The sequence below is a fragment of the Onychostoma macrolepis genome, chromosome 20, assembly GCF_012432095.1.
Source record: "Onychostoma macrolepis isolate SWU-2019 chromosome 20, ASM1243209v1, whole genome shotgun sequence".
Lineage (NCBI taxonomy): Eukaryota > Metazoa > Chordata > Actinopteri > Cypriniformes > Cyprinidae > Onychostoma > Onychostoma macrolepis.
In genome coordinates this window covers 20,826,799-20,839,737 of record NC_081174.1, presented here as the reverse complement: position 1 = coordinate 20,839,737, position 12,939 = coordinate 20,826,799, and the positions used below count along the sequence as shown (strand labels likewise).

The window sequence follows — 12,939 nt, the reverse complement described above, 5'->3', positions numbered from 1 at the left end:
CTTAAATAAGTGTGTGACTTTGGAATAGGCTATGAAATTATATTACTGCATGGAAAAAGAGAGTTAAATGCCTTTATAATAAATTATTTAGCTCTAAATGCATTAAAATAATGTATTTTTAGATCATATTTATTTTTAGCTAAATAAAAATGTGAAAAATTGGCTATTTTCACAGATTTAGTCTTTGCATGTATGTAGGATAGTAGATAAAATTGATCTTAAACCTCACCTGTTTTCTCAAAAACAAATGATTAACTGTGCTTGCATGGTGTAAACACAATAACTGAAGAAAACAGAAGCATTATGCTGTTTGAATTTATTTCAGGTTCATTTGCATGACTGCATCTTAAGTACTTTGGAAAAACAAAACTTTTTTTTTTTTTTTTTACATTTCCTCAATTTACAACAAGGAAAACACAGCAAATCAAATTTCCTTTGCATGTCAAACCTCATGACTCTAGAAATTAAATATATTTATTATGTAAAGTTAGTGACTTGTTCTTATGACTTGTGTCTTCCTTTGCGACTATTTCAATTTGGTGCATGCAAGTGTGTTCTAGAAGGCTTTAAAAAGTTGGTTGGGTAGATAGCCGAGATGAAGGAAGGAAGTTTGTGCCTCTCTCTCCAGATTGGCCAGTTCTTGTACGGTAGGGGCCAGTATATCCACATGGCCCTTGTAGAGACCACCTGGGGTGTGTGAGAGGAAATAGATACAGAGATAAGTAACAGATACAATAAAAGGAAGCACACAAACAGGACACCTGAGAGATAAACTCACCCCCTGTAGTCCTGCGCTGCCCATAAGTGACTTTGCCATCAAATTCATCCACAGGTACTTTGATGTCAGGTTCACACTGAGTAATGGTGCATTTCAGATGTTCCTCAATTTCTGACAACAACTGAAATGGAAAACGATTCAAATGAGTATAGTTCAAATCTTCTTTGTCATGCAAATGTATTGAGTGTGTTCTCACCTCTTTCTCATTGTACCAAATAGTACATCCTCCATTCTCTTTGAGTCTGGTGTTATAGCAGCCTTTTCCTCTGTTGGGACAAACGTGGTACCACACCTGTGCGAATCCCACACAGACACACAATTAACACACTAACACATTACATTTCTACATCAACAGTTCTGCTTTACTTCCAACTTACCTTCTCTTTATCCATAGCAACCAGTGATATAGCCAAACCCATCCTGTGATGACATCACAAATATCAATGAATGATTAAAACGTAAATGCAGACTAATGATACAAGATAAATGCTGGCCGTTACTTGTCTGCTCTGCCGACTCTTCCAATGCGATGAACATAGTTCTGCTTCTCATCTGGTAGAGTCACATTTATCACTGTAAAACAGAAGAGAATACTGCACTTTGTGTTTTTGAAGTCAGCCCCCTCCCCAATGCAATTATTTTGCAAAACAAATTGGCATATCCATCTGTTCACTAAATATTTTTTATAATAATTTAATAAAATATTTTTTAATACAATAAAATAATTTTATAACCATTTTACTACTATAATAAATGTAATAGTATTCTTTATTGTTTTATTAAATAAATAAATGTTATTTGCATTATTATTGTTGTTATGATTAATGGTATATTTTTAATAAAATAATTTAATAGTATTATTTATTTTGTTTTATTATTTAATATATTATTACTATTATTAAAGGAAAGTATGTTTCTATAGTTGTAGTCTAATGATTTAGTTATTATTGTGGAAACCCCCCCCACAAATAATAACAAAAAAATCTGCATTTTGGTTGTAGGAAACGTAAAATAAACAATTATTGGTATCAGTCATTGAAAAAAAACAAAAACAAAAAACACTGTTTGTGAAGGTAAATTCAGAAAACAGAAATTCTTCTTTCTTACCATAAGGAACACCATGAATATCGATTCCTCTAGCAGCCACATCTGTGCAAATCAGAAACTTAACTTCCTGTTTCTAAAGTAGGATAATGAAAGGATACTTCAATAGATTGACTATTATCAGAAAAGTTATTCAAATTTTAAAAAAAGAAACCTATATAAATTTAAATCCATTTTTCTTTACCTTGAATCGCTCCAAGTTATATTTGCGCTCATTTGGTTTCCTGTCGCCATGAAGACAGACACAAGAAAACTGGTGTCCTTTCTTGTCTGGACCTGTAGGAAAAGCCAAATGTTTGCATCTAGACTTGATGGAATATAATGGCTGTCAGATAATGAAGCTAAAAGCCCGAGCTGTGTGCTCGCCTCACCCCCTCCCTGCTTGATTAAGTGCTGCTCCATATTGTCACAGTCGATCTTTGTCCTGCAGAAGATGATGGCCTGATCCATCTTATGCTCCTTAATGGCTCTGATCGCATACTCTCCCTTCAGAATCTTAATGGCCTCTGACCACATCTCTGATAAAGTCATATAACATGATTCACTGCAAGGCCTTCATATCAGACCAAGTCAAAGTCCTTTTGAAATGTTCACAATTGATAATATGAACCTGGAAATATTCAGATTTTTCACCATAACCTTCTTAATGGCAGGCAGTTCTTACCTGAAGTGTTGGCTCCAGGTCGTGTGTCATCCTTGGCATGAACTTCATCAGTCTGTGAAGACACAACATCAGTGATTTACACTTTTACAACATTCTGAAGTTTAAAAAGGCAGAATGAAATGAGATCTTTGCTAGTGTTAAATATATGTACCCTAATGTGGTTCTTCCCCAGTCTCTCCCAAAGCCTGTCAATTTTTGGGTTGACTGGCACCACCACATGATGGACCGTTTCTGGTACAGAATCTTCTCCCTTCAGATCCACCCATGTGGGGAAATGCATGATCTTCTCCGAGAGCTTCTTCACATCAAATGAATGCAGTGTAGCAGAGCAAACTATCACCTACAACATACAGTAATTCATTCATGAAGAACTCCAGCTGAAAACTCTATGGGAAAGTAGAAAGCTAGAGCTTTGATCACCTGGAGTCTTTTGCCATCTGAAGTGACCTGTGGGATCTGGTTGTAGACCCTCATGATAAAGTCAGTGTAGCCAGCTGAGAGGAGTCCATCCTGAACACATTTATTCAGTCAGAAATCACGTTAAAAAAAAAAAAAAAAAAATACTTTCCCATGTTCAGATAAATTTAACCTAAAATCTAGACAAACTTTTACAAAATGAGGTAAAAGTTCAAATTACAGTAAAATCAACAGCATGTCACAATTTATGCTGTCAACAGAACTCGTAGTTAAGCTAAGGTGTTCCTTTAATGCTAAAACTGTACAGAGTTTTATAAATTGAAGTGTTCAACATACACACTCATCCAGCACCAGGAAACGGACTTGGGAAAGATCCAGCTTTCCTGTGGATATGAGATCATCCAGTCTGCCTGGGGTCCCAACCACAATATCAACCTAAAAGGACAATGAAATGAAAAAAAAAAAGATAAATACAAAAAGATGACTCAATTCTGTATTACGGTCTAGGGCAGGGGTCTTAAATCTTTTTCAGCCCAAGACCACTTTGTAGATAGAAAAAGAGAGAGAAAGCAGGGACAAGGGATACATATTTTATAAAATTGAATGTTGCCTTATCAATCCTGGTCTGTTACAACTTTTGTATAGTACCATATTGATATATTTGAAATCTCTTGTTATAATGCTTTGAAAAGCTATCAAAATAATCATTATTGTACATTTTTGAACATTGAAGTTATATCTATATATAATTTAATATTTCATTTTATACAGTACCATTCAAAACTTAGTCAGTTTTCAGAGTCAGTTTCTTTAATGTTTATGAAGTCTCTTATGCCATGTTAATATATTTTAAAATGCAATTTATTCCTGTAATGTCAAAGCAGCCTTTACTCCAGTCCTCAGTGTCACGTGATCCTTCAGAAATCATTATAATATGCTGATTTGGTGATCAAGAAACATTTATTATCATCAATGTTGAAAACAGTTGGGCTGCTTAATATTTTCGTAGAAAATATTTTTAAATTTTATTAGAAAATTTGTTCAACAGAAAGTGCAAAAGAACAGTATTTATTTGAAATATAAATATCTTTACAGTCACTTTTGATCAATTCTATGTATCCTTGCTGAATAAAAGAATTAAGTAGTAAAAGTATTAAAAAATCTTTTACTACTTAAACTAAAAAACTTTTGAACATTAGTGTTTAATTTAGCTTTAGCATTAAAGATTACTCTGTATATTATCACAAAATAATATTTTGAGACCTTAAAATAATCAAAGACCCCCAGTTTAAGATTTGTAGACTTACTCCGCTTTCTAAAACGGAGAGCTGTTCTTTAGCAGCCACTCCTCCGATGATCAGAAGATCCCTGCAAAAACATCATGATGTTCATTTAACTTCAAACCTCTCAGCTGATGCTACAATAATGAAACTCACTGCAGCTCACCTTAGTTTGGGGTTATCAACATATTTCTTAAACTGGTTGACATTATTGAGGGTTTGTTCAGCCAGCTCTTTAGACGGCTCAATGATGAGAGCTTTGGGGGCGTTAGAACTGGATTTGACCTGACTCACTTTAGCACTGCCTGAGGAAAAATACACATGACAGACAGAATGCAAGGAATCATTAATACAAGCCCTGCAGGCAGTGGAAAATTAATGTGGTTTGAAGCTCACCTGTCTGGCTGGATTTGACCACATGACCGTCTGAAGCCTGGTTCAGGGTCACATATCCATCTTTAGGTTGGTTTTTGAAAGGTTCATCACCAAAGTTGAATTTCAGTTCAGCATTCTGGGTTTGATTGACATAAACATGCATTTTAAGAAAAGCTGTTTTGAAAGAGAAATGTTACATAGCAACAACAAACTGTGTATGTGTCAGATACCTTCAGCACACATGAAGCAAAGAAGGGCTGGTTTTTCAGCTGTGGAAGGATCTCAAAAGCCAGACCCAGATCATTACCTGTGAAAGACAAACAGGAACCAGTTAAAGTGGCATCCATTTGCATTAAGTGTGCACAGTATACTGATATAAAAAAAATATATTGTGGTACACAACCATTCAGAAATTTGGGGATGGTAAGGTTTTTCACTTATGCTCACCATTTGTTTGGTCATATATGATTTGAAACATTTGAGAAGGTGATTTTATTTTATCAGAATTATAAAAAAAAAAACACTGAACAAAATAATAAACGCAACACTTGTTTTTGCCCCCATTTTTCATGAGCTGAACTCAAAGATCTAAGACTATGCTTTTCTATGTACACAAAAGGCCTATTTCTCTCAAATTTTGTTCACAAATTGGCCACTCGATCCACAACGCTGACATCAGCAAACCGCTCACCCACACGACACCATACACGCTGTCTGCAATCTGCCCTGTACAGTGAAAACCAGGATTCATCCGTGAAGAGAACACCTCTCCAAAGTGCCAGACGCCATCGAATGTGAGCATTTGCCCACTCAAGTCGGTTACGATGACGAACTGCAGTCAGGTCGAGACCCCGATGAGGACGACGAGCATGCAGATGAGCTTCCCTGAGACAGTTTCTGACAGTTTGTGCAGAAATTCTTTGGTTATGCAAACCGATTGTTGCAGCAGCTGTCCGGGTGGCTGGTCTCAGACAGTCTTGGAGGTGAAGATGCTGGATGTGGAGGTCCAGGGCTGGTGTGGTTACACATGGTCTGCGGTTGTGAGGCCGGTTGGATGTACTGCCAAATTCTCTGAAACTCCTTTGGAGACGGCTTATGGTAGAGAAATGAACATTCAATCTCGGCAAAGGAGAAGTGCTCACTAACACAGATTTAGACAGATTTGTGAACAATATTTGAGAGAAATAGACCTTTTGTGTACATAGGAAAAGTCTTAGATCTTTGAGTTCAGCTCATGAAAAATGGGGGCAAAAACAAAAGTGTTGCGTTTATAATTTTGTTCAGTGTATCTTTACCATCATATCTGATCTATTAATTTCATCCTTGCTGAATAAGATAAATTAAAAAAAATAAATCTTACTGACCCAGTAAGGTAGCATATAACATTATTTTATTAATTATTTTACATAATTTAGATGACAATTCAGCATAGCTTTGCATAGTGTGACGACATGCTTAATTAAATTAAATTAAAGTAATTAATTAAAACCATTACCAAGGCTTAAATTAAAAACAAGCCTTACCATTTTTAGAAAATGACACATGGCCTTTATCCAGATCTATGCAGCATCCGATGGTGTCGTGCATAGTGAATTCCTGGAAAAGGCACAAATCATGTTAATCTACCAAAACTAGAGTCAAATCAAATGCCTTCATCATGCCTTACCTCTCCATAACTATCAAACTGTTTATTGTGTGATTTCTTTCCAGTTCCCCCAAAGCCAAATCCATATTTGTCCGTTCCTAAAAGAGGGAAAAAATTGTATACCAAACATTATTATTGCTGAAGTAATGACATAAACGGATCAGTATAATGAGGTCATACAAAAACATACCCAAGTCCAGTGATGCCTGGGCAGTGGACCAGCCCACCCTGCACAGCCCTTGATCATGACAGGCTACCTCATAATAATACTTCCCTATAGAAAAATAAGCAGAATAAATCTTCCCAGGAATTGTTTGGTTTTGAAAAGAAACAAAACACAAGAAAGGTGGCCTCTTACCTTTTGTGACCGCTTTGGTGGAACGACAGCCATGCCACTCTTTGAACTCTCTGCTCTGACAGCACAGGCCATCTGGACCAATAGCTGAAGGAGAAAAACAAAATGTAATAGAATCATTTTATTGCAACAAAGAAGTGGAAATAAGCTTCCAGTATCAGAATGAAGAGTTCAGAATCAAACCAGGTTAGGCCTTTCACATGCAAGTGTTAAACACTTACCAAATGCAGAACCTCTGTCATAGGGGTTCATCTGCCATTTATTGAAAACTGGAAAGGACAAGAAATCCAAAAAGAACAATCAATAAGTCAAAACCAAAAAAATGATCTTGAATTTTTGAGAGCAAACGTCAGGAATATAGTTTCTGAAATTGCTATAGCAGTCTCAATATACTTCAGACAAGCAGGTAAATTAGATTATTGTTTTCTGGTGAATGCATTTCTTTTTGTCTTATTAAAGTATTATTTATATACTATTATAGTATTCATTAATATTTTGAATTAGATTTTATTTAATTTTCATAATTTTGTGCTACTGTCATTTTTTACATTTCTATTTAGCTTTAATTTACTTTTATTTCAGTTTTAACAATTTCAGTACTTCAACTTAATTTTTCAATTAGATGCCAAGACAACATTTGTACATTAAGTTTTATCATTAAAACTTAAGTACATTATTCTTTATCTAATATTAATATTTTATTTCAGCTTTATTTCAATTAATTAAAATTGAATTATTTAGAAAATGTATATATATATTTTTTTACTTTAGTATTAGTTAATAACAACATTGCACTTTTATTGTGCGTTCAAAACAAGCCACCAAAAACAAGGTCTGTCTTCAGAAAAAATGGAAATGTATGATCACGCTATAATATTTCTCACCCATGGAACATCAATGTAAACTAAAAGAGTGGCTATAAACATAAATGAGTTGAATGCTGATTTATAGATGAAGGTTTAATACCTGTTCCTCCTGTCTTTACAGCACTGCGTCCCTTCTTCCCCTCCTGCTGGTCTTTAAGGGTCTCATAGACTATTTGGATGACTGGAATACTGAAAGCCTACAGGACCACATTAATTTTGTATTCACATTTCACTGCTCCTTAACATATAAAATACATCTCTGATGTGTCTCATCACAACTATTTTTATGTTAAAGCACACGGTCACAGAAAAACGTAACCCAACATTTATTAATATCAATGGCTTCACACTTACTCCAGTTTTTCCGCTTCCAGTCTCAGCAGCCTGTGAACATAAACACACAGCAGGTGAGCACAGAGGTGGTGATCTCTCTTTCTCTCTCTCTCTCTCTCACACACACACACGTCTGGTCTGCTATCCTTGTGGGGACTCTCCATAGGTGTAATGAAGACCGTACTGTACAAGACCGTATATTCTATTGCCCTTCACCTAAACCTACCCCTTACAGAAAACCTTCTGCATTTTTCGATTTTCAAAAAACTTCATGCTGTGTGATTTATTAGCTTGTTTACCTGTGGGGACCTCAATTTAGGTCCCCACCGTGACACGAGCCCCCATGAGTAGGTGTGTATTCAGGTTTAAGTCCCCACCTGAATAGAAACACACACACACACACACACACACACACACACACACACACACACACACACACCACTGGATAGTGATCTCACCATGAGCACGTCTCCTCCGCCCAGAATCAGTGGAATGGATTCGGCCTGAATGTCTGTAGGCAACCTGAAAGAGAGGATCAAACCTTCAACTACTTTAATAATGCACAGATAACTAACTTACTAATACATCTATTATGCGTATATTATGAACTATTAGAGACTGTCTAACTCACAGCCAGTCCATTTCTTCCACCGCCTGTGCAATTTCAGGCATCACTCCCATTTCTATAAGGCAAAACGACAAGAAATCAAGATCGCAAATAGTTTAACCACAATCAATATATAACGAAATACATATTCTGATAGTTTTACTAAAATGTTGACAGGTAAATCTCACCTCCGAACGCTGCCATGGTGTCTCTCCACCGGATGTAACGTGTACTGGTTTTGAGTGCTGCATAGAAAAAAAACGGTCCGTGCGGATCGTGCTTTCGCACTTCAGTTCCGCTGGTCTTTTTTTTTTTTTTTTAATGAACAAAAGAGATAAAACGTTTATTTTACCACCTATAGAGACAAAAATATTAAAACAACGTTTTATTTATGGAAAACGTTTGGAAAACAACCTATAGATAATTAGTCGGAATATTATCCCTTCATATGTACCTCGCAGACCGCCGTAGTGTGACGTGGGTGCAGTCCAGTTCATTGAAAACATGGCAGGTGATATTATTCCAGAAGACGAGGAGGAGAATATTTTATATGATTTACTTATTAACACAGAATGGCCGCCAGAAACAGATACGCAGGTTTGTCAAAATACACGCGCTTTCTTTAACCAAATGCTTATTTGCACCCGATATTAAAATATTACGTGTAATTAAGCAGATGAGCTCTGCGCAAGTTATTTTGAGCCACGTATTCAAGTTCATCATCATCCAGGATTTATTTATTTGTAAATATGATTATGTAATAAATATCATTTTTATGATTTACAACTCGTCATATATTCATTTTTCTGTATACTGTCAATTATAATCACCAGCTGCGGTTTTGAGGATCAGGTTCAAGTTCAAACTTCAGAACTAATAATATGACAGCTGATAAAAGCAGTCTGAGATCATTTGTTTGTGTTTTGTTTTCAGTTGCGTGGACTGAAGGAACACAACTCTTCACTCGTTGCAAAGGCAGTAACAGGTATGAAGTGCAGAAATGGGATGCAACACATGTGAAGATGATTGCAAGATGCCATGGTTATTAATGCAAACAGAATATGTCTGAGAAGTTAGGTAAAACGTGATTGTAATTTCTAGGTAGGCAGCTCACATGTTTCTTTCCTAATCAGCTTTGCAGAGAACAGTGTTTCAGTATGAATATTTATTTGGCAGACGTGTTTACTCAAGATAAAATAAACTCCATCTGAATAATACAAGAGCTGATTCTAATCGCATCTTATTTAGTGATTTTAGTCCAAATCAAGTTGTTTATAAATCTACTTATGTTAGATTATTTGTGTTTTAAATGGGGATTCTGGAGATTAGTTTGTTTTTACACATGAGAAATATTTGATCTACTTATGCACTTCATTTTTTAATACAGCAACTTTCTATTCAACTGATGCCTTGTTTTGCAGTTTTTATTTTTTATGATTTGCTCATTATATTCAGTGTTACAGTGTCATTTATATATAATTATAGTTCTGAATTAGTGTTTTTTTTTTTTAATTAACATTCTGTTTTAAGTTCTTTTAAGTTTTAGGGTAAGTTTTAGTAATTTGTATGTGCCTTTAGCTTTTTTATTAGTTAATTTAAAACTAATTTACTTTGATACATTTTTAGTACATTAGTATGTATTTATTTTGGTTAGCTGCCAAGGAAACCGTTTTCTTTTCTTTTTTTTCAATCTGATATTTTTGAGAGTTTTAGTTTTACACACACACACACACACACACACACACACACACACAGACATTTTTACTTAGCTATCTAAATGGGGACTCTCCGTAGGCGTAATGGTTTTTATACTGTACAAACCGTATATTCTATTGCCCTACACCAATCCTACACCTAAACCTACCCCTTACAGGAAACTTTCTGCATTTTTACAATTTCAAAAAACCTTTGTTTACTCTTATTTTTAAACTGGTTTTACAAATGAGGACGTCCCCAAAGGGAGGTTTTTGGAGATTTTGTCAGGTTTAACTCACTTTTGGTACACACACACACACACACACACACACACACACACACACACACACACACACACACAGACAGATTATATATCCAAAATCTGTATAAGATGGTTTGCATTACCCAACAATTGCACTGCTGCGTTAATTTGATACACAGATTATTGAATAATAATCAAAATATTGTGTCTTTACAGGGCCCTTCAGGTTTATTCTGCACTACCTTTGGTACAGGTGAGATATTGTCTCTGAGTTTTATATTTACAGTGAAGCATACAGTAGCTAAGTATTTCGAATTTGTAATAGATAGTGATTCTCCCATATTTAAATACTTAGACATAAAGATATAACACCACATACAGTACCTTTAAAAAGTTTGGGGTTGATAAGATTTTTAAATGTTTCTCATGCTCACCAAGGCTACATTTTTTTGATCAAAAGTATAGTAAAATTATTACAACTGTTATCATCTATTTTAATATACATTAAAGGAATAGTTCACCCAAAAATGAAAATTCTGTCATCGTTTACTCACCCTCAAGTAGTTCCAAACCTGTATGAATTTCTTTGTTCTGCCAAACACAAAGGAAGATATTTTGAAGAAAGTTTGTAACCAGGCTGTTTTGGGGCACCATTGACTTCCATAGTAGGAAAAAAATATACTATAGAAGTCAATGGTGCCCCAGAACTGCTCTGTTTCCCACATTCTTCAGAATATCTTCCTTTGTGTTCAGCAGAACAAAGACATTCATACAGGTTTGGAACTACTTGAGAGTGAGTAAATGATGACATGATTTTCATTTTTGGGTGAACTATCCCTTTAAAATTCAGCTTTGATGGCAAAGCTGAATTTTCAGTTCTTAAAAATCTTTCTGACCTCAGAGTTTTGAATGGCAGTCTATATCATTACTATATCAAGGAAACAAAGTAGAGTAACAAGTTATTCTCAGCGCCTGTAAAATTTCAGCAGTTTGTGTGAGTCTCTGTATTTGTTCTGTATTTCAGCCCTTCCAGTTCAACTCTGCCACCTGGACTGGTTCGCCTTGCAACCAAACAATTGAACTGGCAATTGGTGCTGGCAAGGTAATACCACCAGTATCTGACATACTGTATACAGGCTTTTCAGAGAGTTTGAGTCAGTCTATTCCAGGCAAGTTTTGTCAGGTTCATCTGCAGTGTAAAAAGCTCTTTTGCACTTCCACACCTCATTGACTCTGCATTGCTAAAATGTATAATGTGTCTCACCAAAAATCATTGTGTTTTGCCCCCTAATTTAGACTCTTGTGTATAAAGTTGTTTTAGGTTCATTATAACCGCAACAAGACTGTTTTCTTGGATTTTCAAGAAATCATTCGTTCGTGTATTTTGGTTCTTGTGAGATATCCAAATTTAATTAAACGTCTGTTTGTGGATGCAAGCCATGTAATCTCAATCAAACTTATTTTTCCTTTACTGTTCTACTTGTTCCTGCCAGTTATCTAGTTATGCAAAACAGTGCAGTACAAGCAGAGACAGCAAGCTTTAATTAGCTATTGATTTCCAGATGGAAGACAACATTCTCTGTTTTAGAAATGTTTATTTTTGGCCCCATGTTTGCTTACACAGTCATTCTGTCTTCTTTTTCCCCATTTTGTTTTTTTATTTACTTTTTTTTTTTTTTTTTCAGTAATGGGAAGCTCCTGGCTGTGGTTCAGGACCAATGCGTGGAAATTAGGTGATTCTGCACATCGATTGGAAATGTTTGCCCTTTCTGTAATTGGTTAATTTTTCACACTCTTGTCTCAGGTGCTGTTCAGCTAAGCAAAGCTACTTCTGAGATTGATGATTTGGTGCAGATGATGTATTTTTAAATATTTGTATGTGTGTTTTCATGTACAATTCAGTTTCAGTAGGTATGATTTATTTCTCTTGGCAGCAGCTAATCCGCTCGTGCAGAAATGAAAGTGTCATGCTTCAGGGTCTAAGTAATTCACACCCTGATGTTCTGAAAACAACCTCTAAACATCAAATTGCTTAATCTAAAAAATCTATAGTTTCTCCACGTTCTCCTATATTTGCTTACTGAGGCTGATGGGATCTCAAAACGCTCGCGTGTATTTATCAACATGCTTCTAATGGGCTTCTTGTGCTCTTTCAGGTCAGCTAGAGACGACTTTGGATCCATCATAGGAAAATGCCAAGGTACAGTAAGCATTTAGTTTTTTGGTTATGCCAGGCCATTTCCCCAGATTTTGTACAAAATTAGTTGCATTTAGCAGAAAGTTCCTGTGAATTTTGACATTTCCAGCAAATATTTCATGATTTCACTTTAAAAAAAAAATAAAATTCCAAAAATCTTCACAGCATTGGAACCTAAAACCATTATAAACCTTATTAAACTGGTTCATGAATTATGAATGAATTAGGTGATGTATATTGTGTTTAGAAATGTAATAGCTGTAAATGAAATGCTGCAAACCAGGTGTAACTGTGTGGGTGTGTGTATATGTACATGTATATTCTCCCTATCTTTGATTGCTGTTTCAAAGATTGATATGTG

The 12,939-nt window shown here is 35.4% G+C and overlaps 2 protein-coding genes across 2 annotated transcripts in view; one reads left to right on the top strand and one right to left on the bottom strand.

Moving 5' to 3' along the window:
- Positions 1–299: 299 nt before the first annotated feature.
- Positions 300–8,713, bottom strand: ddx1 (DEAD (Asp-Glu-Ala-Asp) box helicase 1). Its single transcript, XM_058755174.1, has 26 exons — positions 8,613–8,713; positions 8,449–8,500; positions 8,276–8,339; positions 7,839–7,868; positions 7,585–7,681; positions 6,840–6,887; positions 6,622–6,705; positions 6,454–6,537; positions 6,285–6,361; positions 6,142–6,214; positions 4,849–4,925; positions 4,640–4,754; positions 4,410–4,548; positions 4,271–4,331; positions 3,300–3,398; positions 2,967–3,056; positions 2,698–2,886; positions 2,547–2,598; positions 2,254–2,400; positions 2,067–2,158; positions 1,886–1,958; positions 1,279–1,351; positions 1,156–1,198; positions 975–1,070; positions 779–899; positions 300–687 (listed from the first exon to the last, which is right to left on the bottom strand). The coding sequence occupies exons 1-26, from the start codon at positions 8,626–8,628 to the stop codon at positions 557–559; spliced, it is 2,223 nt and encodes a 740-aa protein (XP_058611157.1). The 5' UTR covers positions 8,629–8,713; the 3' UTR covers positions 300–556.
- A 148-nt stretch (positions 8,714–8,861) lies between these two features.
- Positions 8,862–12,939, top strand: part of nbas (NBAS subunit of NRZ tethering complex) — a 183,363-nt gene continuing 179,285 nt past the window's right edge. Inside the window, 6 exon segments of the mRNA XM_058755173.1 lie at positions 8,862–9,021; positions 9,358–9,409; positions 10,598–10,634; positions 11,406–11,483; positions 12,067–12,114; positions 12,538–12,581. Coding sequence (XP_058611156.1) covers positions 8,929–9,021; positions 9,358–9,409; positions 10,598–10,634; positions 11,406–11,483; positions 12,067–12,114; positions 12,538–12,581 — 352 coding nt within the window. The 5' untranslated portion in view covers positions 8,862–8,928.